The following is a 24094-nucleotide window of genomic DNA, read 5'->3' on the forward strand; positions in this document are numbered from 1 at the left end:
GTATGCAGAGCAACTATAGCTCATCAGTAGCTGCCGGGCTGCAAATCTCATCACTTTTAGCCTAACAAAAATGATTTTAAAGTGTCACGGTCATGATTTTTGTTTCCTTTTGGTTTTAATTTCCGTATGCCCCTTGTATCTTCATTATACTCCCACCCTTGCAACTTTCCTTTATTTATATTTGTTTTTTTCTTGCGCTGAATCTCAATATCTGAGTGCAGCCATTTTGTTCTCCTCTCCTTTACCCTTCAGTGAGACTGATTTTACCGATTGATTGTGGGTAAATTTGACTGGCAACTGCAACAGAATCTTGTTCTAAGCCCACCAATTGTCAAGTATTGTAAACTTGACATTAGAAAAATAGTCCCTACTTGTCCTTATGTATTTTATGGAAAACTTGAGCACTCAGGAAAAAGATAAACAGATTCAGACAAGAATCTGTACAGATACAATTTAAACAAAAGTTTATTTTTGGAGATAGAGCCGCTTTAAGTGTGAATGGAGTTGTGTCCTATACCAAGTTCCACAAAACCATAATTAACTGCTTTACTTGTTGGGATAATTAATTATTCTGATTCCATACAGACTGTCCATCTCTCACGCAATACCAATAGTTAAAAAAAAAAAAAAATTACACAATGCAGCAACACAATGTCCAAAGCACAAACATGAATGGAAAACTAGGTACCTCTTCCACTGCAGGACATTGCATAATTGTGAGTAAATAGAATTATAATAAACTTCCTACTTAGCTCACTACTTGAGAAATCCTTTAAGGAAATCGTTTGTTTTTTGTCTGTTCTCTATTGATATAAATAATGTGCTTCAGCACCCCCCCCCCCCCCCCCCCCCCCACTCCCCCACTCCTGAGCAGTGCAGGGAAGTGAAATGGTACTTATCACTAGGTATCTGCTAAAAGGCATCAAATACAATGCCAAAAGTTGGATAATACTCTTAAAAACATCTGCTGACAAATTAAAAATCAATTTTAAAAAATGGAGATGCCATCTTAGAGTCACCCTTTTTGGAACTAAAACGGGTCACTTAACGTTTCAGTTAGTAGACACTAAGTAGCACAGGGGCCCTCTCCGTATACTTTATCTAAAAAAAAAAAAACATAAAAAACGAATAAATCAAAAACTTCATTTAAAAAAAAAAAAAAAAAAACATTCAAGCAAGTAAGAATCTATGGAGCAGTAACCATAACATTAGGTTAGTTGAGCTCAGGTAAAATTAAGAATTAAATAAATAAACCACACCACAACCCACAAACAAAACCTGTTCACATAGATCATAGGGAAGATAAAAAAATAAATGTAAAATGCTGATGTTAAAAACCTGAAAATTGACAAGCTAATCTATTATGATCAGCTAAAGGCCTTTTCTTTTTCTGTATAGTCACAGAATTACAAATCATCATCATTACAAAAGGAAAAATCTTAAAAGTACAAGTTAAAGCAGATAAAGTTAATGGGAATCTACAGACACCCAGACCATGTCATTGAGATGAAGTGGTCTGGGTGCCATGCCCCTGTCTTTGTAACCCTGTAACTGAAAACATTGCTGTTCTGGAGGAATAGCAATATTTTGATTGCAGGGTTAACAAGCCCCCAGTTGCCAGGAAGATCGCCACTAGATGCGGTTTCGCAGCTATAATAGAGTTAAACTTTGCCATCGATCAAATGACTCTCCTAGAGCATTTGCCGTCATATGCACACTAGCCTCACAATGATGGGGAAGGCATTAGATTGGCTGAGATCGAGGCAGAAGACTGTGTGGCATCACTGAGACTAGCGCACTGCAGGATGTAAGGTATATAAACCGTACTTGGGTAGGGGGAGAACACTACAGTGTTGGAATACATACAGTGTTCCTTTAAATGAGAACTCCAAAATTACATACATACAAATATATTTATAATGTTAGTGTTTATACATACACAAGAAAAACAAGTACAGAGGCACTAGATCAAAATCTAAACATTTCAGTGAAAGAATCTTATTTTAAAAAAAAGCAGCTCCTTTTAAAGTGCAATAGCTCAAACCATACTAAAATACAATACAAAAAAAAGAAAAAATGTGCGCTGTGTCTTTAAATATAGACTCCAATATTTAGGTGCCAATGAATAATTGCATAGGTGTGGAATATAATCCCAATTAACCAATTTTGTGCAAATTAGCAATTCTGTGCAATCCAACAAGAATATAAAAATTTCTCTGGTGTTTTAGTGTTCTAGTGATACAAAACCACTTCCATAAGTTCAATTTTCAATGCATATAGCGGTATGTCTTCCACAGAAATGTATAGAGAAAGAGAAAAGAAAAAAAACACACATATATATATATATATATATATATATATATATATATATATATATATATATATATAGTGTGATACCGTTATACATAAACAGTAACAAGGTGAATATTAAAATCCCACTCACAAGTGGAGAGCAGACCAGCCTGCTCTAACTATCAGCGTGTGTGTCAGCAAGGGAACAAGAATGCAGCAGCAAGTGACTTTCCAAAATCTTTATTGTGGAATATCTCCATAAAATCACTTCTTTCACTTTTCACTTTTGAGAAAGCTGTAAGCGAAACATGTCAAGTGGAGATTAAGGACTGCCTACAAGGACTTTATAGTTCACTTTTAAATAGTTGTATTCATTCTGTTTATTAATAAAGATTCTGTTTTAATACCCAGTCACTCTTGAGCTCCTTATACTCTCACCATCACTCTGCTGTTCCAGATCTACATATATCCCTAGGTGGGGATTGTTCCACCTAAAGCTCCATACACTAGAGCAGGTCATTGCTCTAGCAAATGTAGGTAGGTCAAATATTATTTACTTATCCTACTTTTACATACGTACTTTACCATTGGTATACATCCTTATTTTTTCATATGATGAACTGCACTACCTTGGGAATCTGATACCAGCAATACGAAATCCTTAGATGGGAATTGTTCTATCCAGGCTCCTAAAATAGAGCTTTTTAAGATCTGGAAAACGGTGATTAACACCAGGAAGTGTTTGGTACTCCGTGCAACCCATCTCTTGCTTAGCCGGCAGCGAGCTGAGGAGTTATATCCAGACACAGGGAAGGAGGTCCAGACGGAAGGTGAAAAGTGAAAGAAGTGATTTTATGGAGATATTCCACAATAAAGATTTTGGAAAGTCACTTGCTGCAGCATTCTTGTTCCCTTGCCGACACACACGCTGATAGTTAGAGCAGGCTGGTCTGCTCTCCACTTGTGAGTTGGATTTTAATATTCACCTTGTTACTGTTTATGTATAACGGTATCACACTATATATATATATATATATATATATATATATATATATATATATATATATATATATATTTTTTTTTTCCCTCTTTCTCTATACATTTCTGTGGAAGAGATACAGCTATATGCATTGAAAATTGAACTTATGGAAGTGGTTTTGTATCACTAGAACACTAAAACACCATAGAAATGTTTATATTCTTGTTGGATTGCACAGAATTGCTACTTTGCCTCAAATTGGTTAATTGGGATTATATTCCACATCCATGCAATTATTCATTGGCACCTAAATATTGGAGTCTATATTTAAAGACACAGCGCACCTTTTTTTCTAATGTTAGTGTTTGTTTTTATTTAGGGCACTCCACTATTTCTCTAATTAAATAAGTTACTTACCTCTAATCCAGTGGCAAGGCAGTCTGCTCTGTGCTTCGCTCTGCCTCCTTGGCTGACGTCAAAATGGACTATTTTAGCCAATTGAATGCTTTCCCACAGGAAAGCAATTGCACATGCGCGGCAAAATACAGTGTTAATCAGAATCTCCTCATAGAGATGCATTGAATCAATGCATCTCTAAGGACCGATCAACAATTCCATGCGGGCATGGAGACTGAACATGATCCAGGAAGCAGTCTGAGTGACTGCCACTAGAGGTGTTCCTGGGCAGTACTGAAAACACTGCCTCACCTCTGAAAAGACAGTGTTTACATTAAAATGCCTGCAGGCAGTGGCGTACACACAATTCATGGGGCCCTGGTGCCCTTGCCTAACTGATATGCCCTTGCTATGATAAACTTACTATGCTACAATGCAGTCAATGTTAGCATACTAGATCCAACCTGAAATGTAAAGGTCATTCTGCATTATACAGATATACCGGTAATTGAAATCTGTGCAGTGTTCCTCCAAGATGCTTTAAAAAAAACTAAAAAAAAAACAAAAAAACACACACCACTGGTTGCTGACATCTAAAGCTAAAATAGACCTACTTCCTCCTTAAGATCCTTTACCTTTTGAAGGTCTTCATGTATGAAATAAACCGAGGGGAAAGCACCAAATGAATCTACTCTAAGTAGGCAGGATAAAGGCAGTGCATGTGCAGGACATACAAGAAACACATGTAACGCAAAAAAAAAAAAAAAAAATCGAAAAAAAAATATAGCCTATTTTTTTACTTTATTTACAAAATGGCACTCATATGAAACAAAGAAGAATTTCACAGTTCTAAGTGTCAATGCAAGTCAAGTAAAAAAAAAAAATGGAAATACAAAAATCAACACCACTCCTATTTAGAATAAAAAATAAGAAACAGAAAGAAAAATTAGAAACGCAAAGCATGGACTCCCAAAACGTTGAGCATGGGGTCATGTGTATCCGGAGGTGTATATACTGCTTGATATTACTGAGCAGCAAGGAACAAAATCTTTAAGATTTTGCAAAAAAATTAGGACTGTTAACCAAATGTATTCATTTGTAATAGCTACTGATTTTACGGCAAAATATTACCATTTTACTTATTTTATATGTAATTTCACTAATTTGTTCTACAGTGGAAGAGCGTGCACATAGGATGCGTCTGTTATGGAATGAGAATTTCACAAGGTGAGCAAAAATAAAACTAACAGATTTAAAAGGCTACTCACTAGATGTAAAGCAAACAACATGCAGGACTTTTGTAGATCACAACACTTGAATCACCAGATCTGGTCTGTACTCAGATCAGAGTTTTTGCATTGGTTTTCCTGGCCACCCAGTTATTTTAATGTACATTGAAATTTAGTGCGCTATCATTTTACAGCGCAAGTGACAGGTTAACCTATGCTTTGCTTTTTCTTTATAAATTTCATTAATGCAAGCTGGTGGTGGCAATAGTATTTTAACCAGAAAAAAAACAAAAATCTTGGCATTTAAACTAATGCTTTTAAGAAACTGCAGCAATCTCCTTCACACTGTGGTTTATAGATGTACTGCAAGTAAAATTATAGCACCTGGGGAAGCATTGAAAACATGTGCCAAGAAATTGGCAGTTCAGATCACTAGTAATTGCAGACTTCCAGTAATGCGGTTCCTAAGGGAATACAGCTGCTCACCACAGACAAGAGAAGATTTGATGATCAGGGAGTGTACGCCTTTGAGATGTTGCTTTAAATCATAGAGCAGTTTTGGCTAATGAGTACATAGATTTTTAAAGCAAGCATCAGGTGAAAGCCACAAAAACTGAATCTGGGTGCAATGGAACAGAAGTGGATGCTTAGGGTTGGAAATTATGAAATATATGAAAAGTGAAGAGGTTGTAAAAAGACACAGTTCAGGACTGAATCACAAAATGTCAATTAAAATGAAAAGAAAGCTGAATGAATTTGTGCATGCTCAAAATCTTCAGTCAGAGGTGCTACAACGTTCAATAACACACCAAAAGACAGCACAGATCAAAATATTACGTTTTTTAACCCCTTAAGGACACATGACATGTGTGACATGTCATGATTCCCTTTTATTCCAGAAGTTTGGTCCTTAAGGGGTTAATCAAGAGATGGAATAGGTCATGCATATAAACATTCATAAAAATCAAACTAAAGGTACAAATTAGACACAGATTTGTGGCCTACTAGCAGGAATAATTTTCCGTTTTTGTGATATTGTCTTGGTTTGTACCTTTAATAGGATTAAAGAAAAACTCTTAAAGGAAAACTGTCAACATGTGTGAACTTGCATCACTAGTCGCTGGCTGGTATGCCTGCCGGCTTGTTATCCCACCGATTACCAGAATGGTTACTGAAAAGGCTGACAAAAATGGCAGCTGTCTGGAGTGGTTATAGTATATTGGACAAATAAAGCCTTTTCTTTTATAAGCAGCTATAAAAATATCCTTAAGAAAGTGTTTGATAAGCTGACCAGGAGTTCGTGGTCTTGTATATAAGCAACAGGACTATCTGACTGTTCTTAGCCCTTGCTTACCATTATAAAATATACAAAGTTTGACATTTAGTTTACTTTGCTAAAGTGCTCACTTTACGGAATTCCTTCACAATGTGATATTTAAAAAAAAAAGTGAGCTTTTGATGAACCCAACAGATTATTTTACCCCAAGCAACCCAAAGAACAAAATATGTTGAATAGAATTGAAAAGTAGACTTATATAAAACTTTGACAGTTTTCCTTTAAAAAAAAAAAAAAAAACACGAAAAAAAAAGAGTTATGTTTAATTTAAAGCAGTTACTTACCGCTGTGTATCTGAAATACACCACCATGCCCAGGCCCAACCTCCAAATACATATTGCTTGTCATCGTTTCCACAGCAACCACCTGGAATTGGGAAAACACAATATTTACTTGGGGTATTCTAGCAAAAGCACAAGGCTGTCAACTGATTTATATATATTTTTGTTCAATTGTGATGCATTGCCTTGTAATTACAAATGTAATATATTTATATTCTGTAAGAAGTGGATTCCTCCTATACATTTACCATCTGAACAAGTCATCACTTCCAAATAGCTTACACAAAAAAAAATAGAACAAAAAAGCGCAATATAAAATTAAATCGTCTGTATGACACCAAATATTAAAAGTCCAAAGATAAAAAAAAAATTTTTTTGCTGCCAGACATAAAAGGTTATTCCGCAAACCTATGTGATAGAATGTCCAAAAGTAGATAAATGTCAGCGCTGTGCAATAGCCCCAAATCAGTGTTTGTGGGGATGCTGGGTATTGAGATAAATGTGTATGATTTCCACCTCCACAGCGGTGGTTTAGGAAATTAGGAGTATTCTTTGAAAACTTTGTATCCAAGCAGCAGTGATCACAGTGCCCTGGCTCCCCACCATGTAAGCAAACTGTTTTACAACAGTGTGACCTCATATCTGGTGTCAGCCAGGTGCCACACTCCGCCCCCACTACTTTTTTAAATAACCGCCAATGCTCTAAGAAATTATGAAAAGAGTTTATGGTGCTCAGACAGACTCTGAGGGGAAGGGAGAGCAAAAGAGGGGCATCAGTATTAGGAGGCGAAAAGTCAAGGAGCTCAGTTTTAGAGAGATTGAGTTTCAGAAAGCGGGAGGACATCCAATAAGAGATGGAAGAAAGGCAAGCAGTGACACGTTGCAGGACGGCAGGGGAGAGATATCCGAGTGTCTTCGGCGTAAAGGTGGTATTGGAATCCAAATTAGGTAATCCGTTTGCCAAGAGAGGCAGTATAAAGAGAAAATAGTAGGGGGCCAAGTACAGAGCCTTGGGGGACTCCAGGAGACAAGACGAAGGGAGGAGGAATTTTTAGAAAAAGAGACACTGAATGAGCGTTCTGAGAGATAGGAGGAAAACCAAGAGAGGACAGTGTCACCGAGTGATTGAAGAGTTTGGAGAAGGAGAACATGGCAAACAGTGTCAAAGGCAGCAGAGAGATCAAGAAGAATTAGTATATAGAGTAGTATATATGCCTGCTATGATTTAGCTGCTATTAGGTCGTTAGTGACTTTAATAAGAGCAGTCACAGTAGAGTGGAGGGGCGGAAGCCAGACTGAGTTGGAATTGAGACATACGGGTAAAGACAAGTCTTTCCAGAAGCTTCGAGAAAAAAGGAAGCAGGGATATGGGACGATAGTTAGGTGGGGAGGACGGGTCAAGAGATATTGGTTTTTTTTTTTAAAGATGGCTACTACGGTAGCATGTTTAAGGGCAGCAGGGAAAACACCAGGAGAGAGCACAGTTGAAGATATGTGTTAAGGAAGGCATAAGACAAGAGGAGAGAGATCTGACAAGGTGAGACGGGACAGGATCGAGCGGGCAAGAGGCTGGGTGAGAGGAAAGGAGAAGTCCAACCACCTCTTGTTCAGTAGCCTGGGAGAAAGTCTGAAGGGTAGGAAAGACATGACCTAGGTTTGGTTGACAAAGAGGGGCAATTTGGGGAGAATTCTTTCATTAGCTGTTACTTTGGCCATTGGTGGATAGTCTGACTGAAATACAGGAAGAAAGGCAACGGGGGACAATGACATGCAGTCAAATGAGGAGCAAACAAACAATCTGATTAAAGTAAAGATTAAAACATTACTTCTAGAGCTCAGGGAAAATAAGTATTTAGTGACACAAGGTTTACTGTTGGTTGGAGGGGGGTAGATAATATGCATTTTATTTCTATAAAGTTCCTTTAAGACACATTTCCCTACAATTTTAAATAAGTTAAACAAACACACAAATAAAAACCCAATGTTAAAAACTACCAAAGTTTTTTAACCCCTTAAGGACCAAACATCTGGAATAAAATGGAATCATGACATGTCACGTGTCCTTAAGGGGTTAAAGGACTACTGTAGGCACCCAGACCACTTCAGCTCATTGAAGAGGTCTGGGTGCCAGGTCCATCTAGTTTTAACCCTGCCTGCTGTAAACATAGCAGTTTCAGAGAAACTGCTTTGTTTACATATGTGTTAATCCAGCCTCTAGTGGCTGCCTCATTGATTTTCACAGTGAGATGACGCCAGCATCCATAGGAAAGCATTGAGAATGCTTTCCTATGGACTGGCTGAATGCGCGTGCGGCTCTTGCCGCGCATATGCATTCAGCCGATGACTGGGAAAGGGGGGCGGAGAATCCCCACCACCGAGGGAGTTTAACCCCTTCCTCCCCCTTCAGCCCGGTGGGAGTGGGGCCATGAGGGGGAGGAGGGGGGGGGGGGACATATTAACACTATAGTGACAGGAAAACTAGTTTGTTTTCCTGGCACTATAGTGGTCCTTTAAGAGGGAATCTTCCAAGTATCATAATCACTGCAGCTTATTGTGGTGGTTATGGTGCAATTGGAAATTAGACAAAAAAAAATAATTAAAAAAAATAAATACAGAAGTGAAAACCTCTTTGCACTTACCACATGCCATTGTAAGGGCTAAATGTTGGCTTAGCAGAAAGTCAACAAAACACATTCCACGAGGAAGTTTTGGTTCCTTTTATAATAGACCACGTTCTTGTGGAGTGTATGTAGGAGGTTGCATGTATAAAATACATGTACACATAAATATAGCAAAGCTTTTCGAAAACAATTTCTGCAAGACAGTGTTTAATATTCACTTTCACATCTCATTGGTGTGGTTATCTGTCTGGAGTCCCCTGTATTAAACCACTTTTGAATGCTTTAGCATTAAAGGGACACTATATGCACCACTTAAGCTTAATGAAGCAGTTTCAGTGTATATACCATGCCCCTGCAGTCTCACTGCTCAATTATCTGCCATTTAGGAGTTAAATTGCTTTGTTTATGCAAACCTAGTCACACTTCCCTGCATGTGACTTCCACAGTCTCTCTACACATTTCTTGTAATTTGATATCTAATGGTGAAACTTTCTTTATTGCACATTCTGCTTAATTTATAATTTCATAACGCCCACTCTGTTAATAGCCTGCTAGATCGTACAGGAGCCTCCTGTGTAAACTTCAATTAACAGAGCAGGACATAAAAACCAATTAATTTTACCGCGGAACCCTTTAGAGGTAGTGTATCAACAATGTGGAATACCAAAAGTTGCACAAAAAACTTTAAATTAGCAGAGTGTAATTTTTTTTTTTTTAAAGCTTTAGTTTCTTGGTATACATACACTAGTTTCTACAGACAGTAAACATATTATAATACTTAGGAGCAGGTGTGCTTGTGTGTGTAGAGTTGGTGTTTGTATATAATTTTAGCGTTTTAATACAGAGGTGTGTTTGTTTGTAATGTTTACATTTGTGTGCATGGGTATGTTTGCATGAAAGTGGCTCCAGTATATTGCTCCTGGGCTCATTTAAATGATTACAACAACCATCATAACCACTTCTGCTTTTAGAAGTTGTCATTAGTGGTAGGAGTCTGTATGTGCAGATTTAGCTTGAAGCACTGCACATCCAGAGATATTTGGACTTGTGTTCTGGGGGCTTGTTACACCATCAGCCCCGAACTGACAAACGACAACTGTGTACTGTATGTTACAAGTCTGTCATCAGGGCACTGGCAACAGATGGCGCCAAATCCCATGGGGAAGTTTGCTCTGCCTGCCCACCATTCATACATCCTTGAAGCCACTCCCAGCCCTCCACGCCTCCCGGTACTTTACAGATGGTTTTTGTTTTTTAAAAAATAAAAAATTTGTAGTGCAGCCCTCCCTGTGCTCACTCTATTCCTTCCTCCCTTCACCAGCCATGAGTGCGCATGAGAACGTTGGAAAGAGGCGCTCTAGGAGTAAAGTCAAGAGGGATGCAAGTGTAGGCACACGAAAATATACTTTAAGCATTGGGGAAGATAGGTAAATGTGCATTTAAATTATTGAAACTGAAAAAACATTTTTTTAATAGTTACAGAATATAAACAGTTAAACATTCTTGGTTGATATCATTAAAGTATTACAGTTGGGAGAGGTTGATATTCTAGTGAGGTGCCATGGGGATTCATGTGTTTACACAAATTGCCTTTCAAGCAACATAGGTTAATTGTGCTGCAATAATTGGTAGATCAGTATTTCTTAAAGGGATATGTAGAACTATTTGTGTGGTCTACTACAGTAATAATGCACCCCCTCCCCCCCCAAAAAAACACGGTTTACTTTATAGGAAAAAGTACGGTTGTCTAATGGGAGCTCACCACAAAAGGAAGTGGGCGTCAGTGGAAAAGAGAGTCAAGTTGTGAACAGTTCACGAGAGCACGTAAAGAACTACACATGATCAATTTAATAATTAAATATGGCAATCATGGAATTTTAACTTGAACACAACACAACCTGCTCAGATTAAATCAAGTGCTGTATTTATATAAAACAATTCATACAGCGCTATGGAATTTGCTGGCGATATAGAAATAATTTTAGCAACCCTATTGATCTAAGGTCAGTGCATGCTTTCTTATTATTACTGTATAACACACAATATATTTTCTCTTTCTTCACACTTTTTTTTCCCCCTTGTGAAGATATGGTCTTACATGTGACTTTACTAATCATCTACAATCTAAATATGGCTCAGCTTAAACTAGGGGTGGTTAAAGCTCTACTCCCCACCAAAATCATTTTGCTCATTATGTTTGCTTATATTTTTCCCCTTTATTGACAATATTGCAATTCTCTCTCTTTCTCCAATTTCCTCTATTTGTTTATATCTACAGAAATATACGGTTGTTTGTCATTCTAGTGCTGAGGGTTTTGGCTGTACTCACAAGTGAGAAGCTGAGATTCTTTGCAACAACGACATGCAATATAAACTGGTTTGTTCTCACTAAAAAATAGCTACTTTTTATTCTTCACTCTTTTTGCTCATTCAGAGGGGTTACGATTTGTGTCAAAACTGTAGTGCCCTGTTTTTGCCCCTCTAAATTGTTCTATTACTTGAAAATTATGTTTAAATTTGAACAAAAGGCTAGACCTAAAATAATTTCCCTTTTTGGTTGGCTTAGTAGACGGCTGGGACACTGGAGACATGTTATCTACTGTATGAAGAAGTAAAACTGTGTTTCATGCTACTCTTTGTCTTGTGACATAACTGCTCAGCTGGTTACCACTAGAGATAACATTATTGATACCATTTAGCATTTCGTAATTTAACATAAAAGAATATATGTATCACACTCTAGGAGTGTATTATTTCGGAGCACATAAAGAATAGTAAATAATGCTTTTTGATGTAACTCCTGGTGTACCCTCGCTGCTCTACAGGGCAGACATTAAACACCTCTTTCGTCAGAAGCACAACTTATCTGATCAGAAACCACATAGCTAGTCTACCTAGCGTGCACTCATCAATCCTGGAATCTGAGCAAGCACAGGGCATGTCAACATAGGCACACTGGGTCTTTAAAGTTCTCTTAGAAAAGGCGCTTCTACCTTTCGACTACTTTCGCTATCTTCAGCTTAGAGACTATGCCCGAGATACACGGATCAAAAAGGCGGCGCAGACACCATTGACGTTTTTTGAAAGAATTTGTTCAAGGGAACAATTCCCGAGCGGCCTAATCTCCTGTTTATATGCCCATCTGAGTACTCACACTCTGGAATGGGGAGACATTAAATACATAGATCAGTGGGAAGCAGATTTTAATGAAGTGCTGGAGGGTATTGAATGGCAGGAAATATGGGAGGCAGCAGCAACACCTTCAGTGTGCGTATCCTTGCAGGAACAATCATATAAGACCTTGTTTCGGTGGTATACCACCCCAGTGACGCTGTGCCGCATGCGTAAAAACCCGACAGACCTGTGCTGGAGGGGCTGCGGACATAAGGGTACATATATTCATATGTGGTGGGAATGCCCAGTGGTGCAGATATACTGGAAACGGATCGCAGCATTGTCGCGAGAAGTGTTCGGCAGGGAGGTGAAGCTAGACCCATGGGTGTTCCTATTGTTAAGATCCATGGATGATTGGACAAGGACGGAACAAAACCACCTTCACAAAATAAACCTCGCCGCAAGACGAGCTCTAGCGCAGGTTTGGCTACAGAGGAACACGCCTACGATAGCAATAATAAAACATAAAATAAAGGATACCTTTTTAATGGACAAATTGACAGCTCAGGTCAGAGGGACTATGAAGAAATTTGAAAAGATCTGGGACCCTTGGATCAATAGTACAGTAAGTAATTAAAACAGCAGACTGGACCAAAACACATAAAACCGTATCATTCAGGGCACAAGAGACAAGTTACAGACCGCTTCACCCAAACCCATCTCTCTTTGAGGGAAACTTAGGAGATGCCTAGGATAGATGAAGTCAGTAAGGCAATGCAATCCTTGTGACACTTATCGTTGGGCAGCTCCCCCTGGACTCCCCCCTTTCCATCCTTCCCATGCCCACCCCTAACTAATTCTCTCTACTTCCTCGGACCTTTGAGGATTTTTCTTTTTCTGGCTCCAATCTTTTGAACCATCTTTCATTTTCCTTACAATTGTAATATCGTGCATAACGGAACTATCAAAGGTATGCATTACAGCTAGAGAAGCAAGTGTGAATATGTATAGTACCCCTAACTGTTCTTAGTGCAAGCTACAGCACGGTAGTTACATGTTTTATTTTAACACAAAAACACCAAGTGGGATGTCTTGAGATACTTAACCCCTTAAGGACCAAACTTCTGGAATAAAAGGGAATCATGACGTGTCACACACGTCATGTGTCCTTAAGGGGTTAAAGGAGTTAACCACAAATGCAGGCAAAAACGCATTTCATGATTGCGAATTCGTTCGTACGGATACTGTTGTAAGCCGAAAACTGCTGCGTATATGCCTATTTTGAAAATGTATTAGTATTGTTATGTGTGCTATGTATAAGTTGTCCTGCTTTAGAACAAATAAAGAATTTAATAAAAAAAAAAAGAAGAAGAAGAAGAGGCGCTTTTGACCAAAGATGGCTGCCATCATAGAGCAAGAGTAAGCCAGAATTACAAAATTATATACAACGGCTATAAAATAAAAAAAATATATATATATATATATATTTTTTTTTTTTTAAATTTTTTTTTTTAATTAGAAAAACTAGTACAAAAGGAATAGAGAGATCCCGGTCTGTGAATTAATAATCAAGCATTTGTATCACTTTAAAACAGCACTCTGCATAAATTACTGGGTTATCATGCGTGTTGGGTTTATAGGTTTAATGAAAATTATTTCCCCCAACAGAGTAAAGAAATCCTTAAAATTACGTAGAATGTTTCGGTAAAGTATGGAGCAATGACAATGACTATGTTGGCAGTTGTCTGTGCTACCATATTTATTTGTATGCCCACAGCACAGGTAACAGATTACATCATTTTTGTTTGTTTTGCAAAGAGCTCATATGATGTTTGGAATGCTGACAGATTCCTTCAATTTACATAGGTGATTTTTTTTTTTTTAAACCTGTAAATCCAGTTTATTTATATTTCCTTATTTCGCTCTACCGATAAAATGTCAAGAATAGGTCTTGAAGAACAAGTTCCTTAGTAGTTCAAACCAGGTTCCAAGTGTCTTTCACTAAAATCGCCATCATTAGTCATTTAAAGTGAACCTCTCATGACAAGCTTGTGTTCTTGCGTACAGTTCTACAGCTAATGAATAGAACTTATCAAAGATAAATGTGAATCTTCTGTTTCAAAAAGACCTACTCAAATACCTCCCCATTTTGTAGTGCTGTCACTTTAAAATATTAATAAAACATATCCCATCTATAACCGTGTTAGCAATTCTACTTGCACAGTGTATAGTGAAGTGTACTGCTATTTAAAGGGACTTAAGGTCATCTTAGGCATGACTGACCTTAATTAACCTTTTTTTCTTTTTTCTTGTTCCCCCTGTCAACTATGTGATGTGCGGCAGAATGGCTATCAAATTTCACCCAATACATATAAGCACCAGCTTCTTTTGCAGTGATGTCCTACAGAGGTGCCAGGGCTGTGTTAACTGGTAATTGGGGGCTAGTTACATGTCACTGGCTCCGTTTCTCCAGTTGGTATATAGAGGAAGTGAATTTGTGACATGGGAAGATGGCAGGCAAATACTCAGGCGAATTTGAACAATGACAACTCCTTAAAGGGTTAGCCCCCTTAAGGGGTTAACCCCCTTCCTCCAACTTCAGCCCGGCAGGCTTAAGTAGGTGCCCATCCACTCTTTACCCCTGTTAAATAGGGGTGAAACTCACCTTTATTCCAATGCCGCTAGGGTCTGGTCTGCCCCCCCCCCCCCCCCCCCATCAGTCTCCTTGACAGAGATCATCAGAATTGACAATCTCAGCCAAACCAATGCTTTCCCATAATAATGCATTGGAAGGCTATTGCTGCGCATGCACAGTAAAACACCATGCTGGCCAATCAGCATCTCCTCATAGAGATGCATTGAATCAGTTATGCAGCACTGACACAGGAACACCTCTAGTGGCCGCCTGAGTAACTGCCACTGAAGGTGTCCCTAAGCAGTCATGTAAACACTGAGTTTACATGAAAATACCTGTAGGGACAGGCACTAGAACAAGTACATTGAGCTCTAGTTGTTTTGGTGACTATAGTGTCCCTTTAATAAATTCAATCCAAATGGAAGAATTAAGATTTAACACCTTAAGGACACATGACGGAAATATTACGTCATGATTCCCATTTCAGAAGTTGTGTCCTTAAGGGGTTAAATAGCCAATCTGTAATCAAGCTGGATTTTTCTAATCAGTTAGTTGGAGTATACTGAATAATCATGTGCCTACTTTTTCCCTAATTAAATTTATTTTCTTCAACTTAACAAGTCTGAAATCACACAAAACACTTTCATATCTGCGTAAGTGGTTTTATAAAAAGATTTCGTTTTTTTTGCTTGTTTTTTTAAATCTTACCACAAAAAAAAAAAACACACAGCTGCCACACCATGTGGCAAATAGCCTCTGTAACTTATGTAAAACAACTGCACAAATGTGCATGAATATCAAAAAATGTTTTAGACTCAAAATGGCCACCAACCTGTAACCTGATACCTTTCACAAAGTATTTAATTAAAAAGGACATATGTGAAGCAAACATCACTTCTCTAGAAATTACACCACTGCATATAAATGAACACATTTGCATTATTACCAATACTAATGATACCACAACACTGAAATGGCTGCATTTATCAATGGGAAGTAACAACATAAAGCAGTTTTTCTTGAAATACAGTTCACTGCGGTTTGCTCATTTTATCTGCACTAGTGTTTTTTTTATCTCAGATTAAGGTAAAGTCACCTTATATGTGTGCCTAGACCAGGACTAGGCACTCAGCCATTTCAGAAGCAACAGATTTGGCCTAATAATTCCTTTTCGGAATGAGAGCGTAACATTTAGTTGTGTACTACATTATCTGACTACAGTTAAATTACTTTACAATTGCTGATTGTTTTATGACACAGAACATTTATCATTTCAAGCAGCAGATAAAAGTGTAGACCCGATATATAGGAATATGTTACAAGAAAGGATACTGTGTTAACTTTGCTCCATTAAGAAAAAATGTAAGATGGAGGGGCAAAAAGCAAAGTATTATCTGTGAGGAATCTGAGCATTAGCAGGATCTCATTTTAAACATCTGTTTTCATGCAGTGTTATTGTTAAATCTGCCTTTTACATGACTGGGGGAAAGGATCGTGGCTGCTCAGTTTTATTTCCATTGCCAAAAGTAGAAAATGCAGCATAAATCAAAAGGGAAACTGTTCCAGATAAGAAGTAAACGAAAAGAAAATGTCTATGTGACGTAACGCAGCACTTAACACCATAACAACTAGTGTAGTGGTTATGTTGCAAACACTCTACGGGCCCACATTTTAATTTTTTTAGAAATCAGATAAAATCATGAACTCTTCCCAGTAACATCCCCTTCTCCAGCTTCATGAATAAAGCAGAGGAAGTAAACCCTAAAAGTATTAAAGACAGAACTAGATGTTGGTCTTTTGAACTCTCATAATTAGCAAACAACGGATTTTAGCATAAATCTATTGTAAATAACCACTTCCTCTTCATCTTAAAGTGAACCTGTCGTAACTCGACACACCTTCGATCCAGCAAAAACCATACGAATTTAGAAGGAGTCGAGGGATTTATATACAACAACTATATCTAACTAGTTAATATTTTTGTATCTTGAGGAGTCTTTTTTTCCCTCTACATGCCCCTTCAATCTTCCTGATTAATTTGATTATACTCCTCTTTGCCACTATTAACATTTGTTATCATGTCTCCCTTGTGCCAGATCTCAATTACTAGGCTCCTGGATTTTATTATACCTCTTCCTATGATGTATGCAGTTTATCCTTCTCTGGGAACCATTTGACTGATTGCTTATGGGTTAGTTAACAACTGAAATGAAACCTCGCATAGGAATCTCCTGTTGCCAAACATGACGCTCCTCATGACAAAATGTAGTGTCTGCTTGTTCTTATTTATAACTGAACTAAGGTGAATTCCAACATTACAAAACCAAGAGGAACTATTTTATATATATATATATATATATATATATATATATATATATATATATATATATATATATATATATATATATATATATATATATATATATATATATATATATATATATATATATAGTTTAACATAATGGTATACAATTAGCCCCAATAGTAAGAGAATATGCCCTTAATTTGGTCCCTCTACTAGTTTGAAAATCACCTCACGACTGATGTCTTGCCAATTGTCTCTGCTGATAGCACACGCTGACAGCTGTCAGGACGTGATGAGAGCAGTTAGACTAAAAGTTTGTATCTGAAACAATGATTTTTGTATGAACTGGCACAAAAAATAAATTATAAAAAAAAGAAAAAAACAACCCAGAAAAAGAAAGAATCTTATGTTTCTACAAACCAGGCAAACATTTTATAAAAACCTGAATGTTTTACTACAGCCATGCTGCCTTCCCACCGTAAGTATTTATACCACTAGATACAAGTCTGACAAGTTTACCTGGGGTCTGTTGCTACCTCCTCTGGGGCCAGGAGCTTCTGTTAGCTCCACTGAACTAACAGACTGGCTCATTGACGGAGAGCATTAGTTGAGCACTTTCAGCCTACAATCCAACAACCATCAGTTACTATGGAGCATATTTCAATCTACAACACAGTGTGTGTGTCTGAGTGTAGGATATATTGCTGTGCATGCGCGCTGGCCTCCCAATGCTTCCCTATGTGAAAGCATCGGATTGGCTGAGATCATCAGTACTGGGGCAAAAATCAAGGCCAGACCCTAGTGGATTTATAATCAAGGCAGAGATTACGCTCTTCCTTTTAGACATACCAATTAATACCAGCAACAGAGTCTGTGATTGGCTGAAAATGGTCAGCTGACACTCTTCCTCACTAGTACAAGCAGCACAGAGAGGGTGGGCTGCTGGGGGCTTTGATTTACCATTAAAACAATTTTAATGCTGAATGGAAGGATGATGCCAGTGCACTCCAGACCCTATAACCACTTTAACAAGACAAAGCAGGTACAGTGTCCCTTTAATAGGCAGACACTCCTTGTCCAAACATGAATGGAATTGGTATTGCTAAAGTGAAGAGGAACACAGTAATATCTTTGAAAAAGAGCAAGAACGTGGACGCCCTTGGGGATCAACTTATGGTGAAACCATTCGAAAATGCTTAGACTTGACAATGACACAGTGCCAAATGCTCCTAGAACTGCACCTACCACAGTTATGTGGAGTGTTTATAATAAGCCTTTACAACAGCACTGTCAAGCCCCTCCAATAAGAATATTTCATAAACAGAGTCTTTAATTAAGGGGCACCAGAACAACTGCAGCTTAATGCAGTTGTTCTGATGAGTCAGACATATTCATTACCGTCAGACATATTCATGCAAACACTGTTTTTCAGAAATAAGGCAGTGTTTACATTACCCCTAGGGACACCTCCAAGTGGCCACTCCTCACATGGCCACCAAAGGGGCTTCTTGTGGCAGTGCTGCACAGCCTTTCAGAGTCTTCACGCTCTGCAAGGAGACACTGAATTTTCCTCAGAGATTCAATGCATCGTTATGAGGAGGTGCTGATTGGTAAAAACTGTGCTTGGACCTGCCCCCATTCCTCCTTCTTTTCCTATTATGTCACCAAGGAGGCGGATCGGGGTGGGGCCAGCGTCGGCAGAACTGTGCGGCGCTAGAAATAAGGCGAGTTTTAACATTTTCTAAGGGTACAAGCCACCTAAATTTTGGATTAAACACTATAGGATCAGGAATATAGGATTGTGTTCTTGACCCTGTGGAGGGAGGATCTCGCGGGATCCTCCATAGACCTCAATGATGTACTACCATCAGCTCCTGAAGCACCATGAACTGAAGAAGAGCAACAGGAAGAAGATGGCAGCAAGAGACAGCTAAGAGCTTCAGCTAAGTAGATCTCACCTTTGCATAACCCCCCCCCCCACAGACATGATGTCGCTGTTGGGTGTTCTTTGCAAATTATGCAAATGTTGTGCCCATTCACAAGAAAGGTAGTAGGGAGGATTCGGGCAACTATAGGCCAGTAAGCCTTACTTCAGTAGTGGGGAAAGTGATGGAAACCATGTTAAAGGATAGGATTGTTGAACATCTAAAAACACATGGATTTCAAGATCATAGACAACATGGGTTTACTACAGGGAGATCATGCCAAACTAATCTTACTGATTTTTTTTGATTGGGTAACTAAAATTATAGATCAGGGTAGTGCAGTAGACATTGCTTACCTAGATTTCAGTAAGGCTTTTGACACTGTTGCACATAGAAGGCTTATCAATAAACTGCCATCTTTAAGTTTGGATTCCAATATTGCTGAATGGGTAAGGCAGTGGCTGAGTGATGGGCAACAGAGGGTTGCAGTCAATGGAGTATATTCAAAGCATGGTCTTGTCACCAGTGGGGTACTTCAGGGATCTGTACTTGGACCCATTCTCTTTAATATTTTTATTAGTGATATTGCAGAAGGTATTGATGGTAAGGTGTGTCTTTTTGCATACTAAGATATGTAACAGGGTTGATGTTCCAGGAGGGATAAGCCAAATGGCAAATGATTTAGGTAAACTAGAAAAATGGTCAGAGTTGTGGCAACTGACATTTAATGTGGATAAGTGCAAGATAATGCATCTTGGACGTAAAAACCCAAAGGTAGAGTACAAAATATTTGATAGAGTCCTAACCTCAACATCTGAGGAAAGGTATTTCGGGGTGATTATTTCTGATGACTTAAAAGGTAGGCAGACAATGTAATAGAGCTGCAGGAAATGCTAGCAGAATGCTTGGTTGTATAGGGAGAGGTATTCGCAGTAGAAAGAGGGAAGAGCTTATGCCATTGTACAGAACACTGGTGAGACCTCAGTACTGGAGACCGTATCTCCAGAAGGATATTGTTTAGAGAGAGTTCAGAGAAGGGCTACTAAACTGGTTCATGGATTGCAGGATAAAAAAAAAAAAAAAAATTACAAGGGAAGGTTAAAGGATCTTAACGTATAGCTTGGAGGAAAGACGAGACAGGGGGGATATGATAGAAACATTTAAATACATAAAGGGAATCAACACAGTAAAGGAGACTATATTTAAAAGAAGAAAAACTACCACAAGAGGACATAGTCTTAAAGGACCACTATAGGCACCCAGACCACTTCAGCTCAATGAAGTGGTCTGGGTGCCAGGTCCATCTAGGGTTAACCCTGCCTGCTGTAAACATAGCAGTTTCAGAGAAACTGCTATGTTTACATTAGGGTAATCCAGCCTCTAGTGGCTGTCTCATTGACAGCCGCTAGAGGCGCTTCCGTGCTTCTCACTGTGATTTTCACAGTGAGAAGACACCAGCGTCCATAGGTAAGAAGATTGGAGATTATATATTTTTATCTTTATATTGTCTATTTTTTAAGTTTTTAACACTTATGTTTAATAAATGTTGTTTTATAATCGATTACCATCTTCTACCTTGCTGCTAAAAGAAGGGTTGTAGCCCACTTAAAAGGCACATGCACCCAGGTATTAGGCTCCTTATCAGGTGAGAAGCCATTTTTTCTACCATTTCATTCACATACCATTGGAATTTACCGCACTAGGGGCACATTGCTTCCCGTGTTCCCCTCCCTTTCCTTTTTTTATATGTATGAAGACTTACTGATAGACAAAAGGAATTGAGTGGGTACTGTGTCACCAAAAGTACACGCAAGCCTTTGAGACCTGAGCCTATCCTATAAGGCTCTTGAGCATGTGAGTGTGACCATATAGATCTTTTACATATATGATCGCTTACATACGTTATTTGCACTATCTGCACTTATATTTTTTCAGATATACGTACTGCGATACGTTTCTTCCTTTGTATATCCTCAATTGTGTTAACCCTTAGGGGTAAGTTTGTACATTTCTGAAGCGCTCCACATACACACTAGTGGTTTCTATTATTATAATATTATCCAACACTGTGTGTACACTTGGTCCATAGGAAAGCATTGAGAATGCTTTCCTATGGACTGACTGAATGCACACGCGGCTCTTTCCGCACATGCGCATTTGGCGGAAAAGAGAGGAGCATTCCCCAGCGCAGAGGGAGCCAGGCACTGGAGAAAGGTAAGCCTTTAACCCCTTCCTGCCCCTAGAGCCCGGTGGGAGGGGGGCCGTGAGGGTGGTGGGGGAACGACCTATTAACACTATAGTGCCAGGAAAACGAGTTTCTTTCCCTGGCACTATAGGGGTCCTTTAAATTAGAGGGGCAAAGATTTCAAAATAATATCAGGAAGTATTGCTTTACTGAGAGGGTAGTGGATGCATGGAATAGTCTTCCTGCTGAAGTGGTAGAGGGTAACACAGTAGAGGAGCTTAAGCATGCATGGGATAGGCATAAGGCTATCCTAACTGCAAGATAAGGCCAGGGACTAATGAAAGTATTTTAAAAAAAAAATTGGGAAGACTAGATGGGCCAAACAGATCTGCTTTAATGAAAGATGACCAAATCCATGCTGTGGCAACCCTGTATGTACCAATGACATTTTACACCACCAGAATAATTTTGTCCGGGCCAATCCATCTGGTCATCTAGCTCTGTACAGACTTGATATCACATATTCAGAAAATCAATAAAGACCAATCATTTGCTTGTGATGGACTTTTTCCAGGCAATTGAAAACTCAAGCCAAAAACATAAATAAAAAGTGAGTACAGCTTTCTTACCACAAAGAATGTGACAGAACTTGGTAATCAAGAAATATTGCACCACCCTTTGCCGTTACAGCCAATGTAATTTACAAACAATTAAACAGAGTTGCACAATATCTCTCAAAATAGTGTTATTTTCATTATAAGAAGAAGAACACTGGACCACACAAATTTCATTGTTCATATAATCATTAATTATAATTGCCTGTAACTGTGTAACAAACACAAATGCATAATTTAAAAGTCTATAGCTATATACATATATTTTATGTTCACTAAACTTTAATACAGTACACGATATCGATCTTGGAAAATAAATAGTAAACAGTAACGGCAAGACAAACAAATTATAGATATCACTTGAAAACCAGAAACTATGATTGAGTCTCTGACTCTATATCCCAATAAATGAAGGAGGTAGGATGTTTATATGGAAGGGATGCCAATGCAGCGTCAGTGCCTCATAATCAACATTAGGAGATCTCACTGAACAAAATATATAACTGCATATGCTCTACATCAGTGCTACAAAAATCCAATCAGGAGTGAAAGGGTCAAATCAGTATATCCTTCCTCCAGGGAATAGATGATTACACTGCAATGAACCAGCCCTAAACCCTGCCACTCCCTGCAGATTCTAGTTCTACACTCAGACATACACACACTGTGTTGTCAGATTGCAATATGCTCCATAATAATAACTGATACTTGTTGGATTTTTTTTTTAAATCTATAAATACCATCAATGGGCAAAATGTACACAGGCTGCAAGACTGCCCATGTAGAAATCATTGGTATTAGGTGATAATGACATTTTAAACTCCTGCAACTGTCCAAAAATAGACACCCAAGATTAACAGCATGGAGCCAACCCTAATCAAGGGGACAAAGTGATGTACACCAACAAGTAGAGACTAATTACACACACACTCTACTTAGTATAACCCAATAATAATAATAAAATATAACTCTTAAGGTGTAGTTGGAATTAATTCAGTTATAAGAATTCTGAAATTGAATCTCCCACTTTCTTACCACCATAACTGGTGTATATATAAATCATACACACTATATATATTACATAGTCATGGATCAGCACGTGTTTTGACCAGTGAAGCCACATCTAGGGCTTCTGACCTTACAGCTTGCACTCCACCTACTGCTGCCTACATTACCCACAATGCTTAGTCACTGCACCATGGAGATGGGGTTATCCATTCTAGACCCATAGAGGACCTATTCGGTTAGTATGATGTGAATAACAGTATGATCCTCCCAACAGCCACCCATTGCTGGGAACACACCCAGGCCCCCATGGGACTCCCTCTGTCACAGTCCATCCTCACCTGACACCACCAAGGCTTCATTGGGCCCCACCGTGTGACAGTTCCCCATGTCTGAGAGCGTTCTCGGTCCTTTCACCCGTCGATCTCGGTCGGTTTCCTCCCTCCTGCCAGGATCCCCTTCCCCCAAAACAATAACAAGCCGTAAGCAGCGCAGCACACAGATACCGAGCTGGGCGGAGTCTGGAGACACAGGGACACGCCCCCTGCCCCCCTCACAACCGCTGCGAGGAGGGCGGAGCTTAGGGACGGTGGACGACTCCCTTCATGGACCAATAGGAGGCGGGGGAATAGAACGTAAGGGGGGGGACATAATCCTGGGGAAAAGGGGCGTGTCTCCGAGGAATGGAGCAACTGGCCAATGGGACGTAAGGGAGACGTTGATTGACGTAGGGAATTTTACGGGGTAGGGTTTTTTGCTAGAACACCGTCCTGAATAACCCCCGCGTGCAGGAGCGTTAACCCTTTGCTGGCCGAGACAGCTACGTCATTCCGGCGGAGGGGGCTGACAGGGTGGTGATTTAAAAGTGGGCGGGGCTTCTATGCCCGAGGTGTGGAATGACTGCCAGTGTTAGTGTCCCCCCCAGTCCCAGCGCGAGGGGGAGGGTCACGTGCTGCCCTACAGTGGAGGGACCCCCGCGGGCGCCATGTTGGGTGGGAATGACGTCAGGATTGTTTACAGTCCCGGGATTTGTAGACATGGTTAACGGTTCCCGTGTCTCTGCATTGTGGAGCAGTCACCATGGAAACCAGTGCAGAGGTCCTGCTGATTGCTCTCCCCCCCACCATTTGGGCCCAGAGTTACTCCTCTCATATAAACCTGGTAATGTGCTGTATTC

The 24094-nt window shown here is 39.2% G+C and overlaps 1 protein-coding gene across 2 annotated transcripts in view; it reads right to left on the reverse strand.

Annotated features, from left to right (window-relative positions):
* FLOT2 (flotillin 2) overlaps positions 1-23449 on the reverse strand; it is a 50164-nt gene extending 26715 nt beyond the window's left edge. For both annotated transcript variants that reach the window (XM_063449980.1, XM_063449981.1), the window contains exons 1-2: positions 23259-23449; positions 6517-6598 (exon numbers count right to left, since the gene is read on the reverse strand). In XM_063449980.1, the coding sequence (XP_063306050.1) occupies positions 6517-6598; positions 23259-23307 (131 nt within the window). In that variant the 5' untranslated portion in view covers positions 23308-23449. The remainder of the gene's footprint in view (positions 1-6516; positions 6599-23258) is intronic.
* Positions 23450-24094: the final 645 nt, after the last annotated feature.

This window comes from Pelobates fuscus, chromosome 1 (assembly GCF_036172605.1).
Source record: "Pelobates fuscus isolate aPelFus1 chromosome 1, aPelFus1.pri, whole genome shotgun sequence".
NCBI classification, from domain to species: domain Eukaryota; kingdom Metazoa; phylum Chordata; class Amphibia; order Anura; family Pelobatidae; genus Pelobates; species Pelobates fuscus.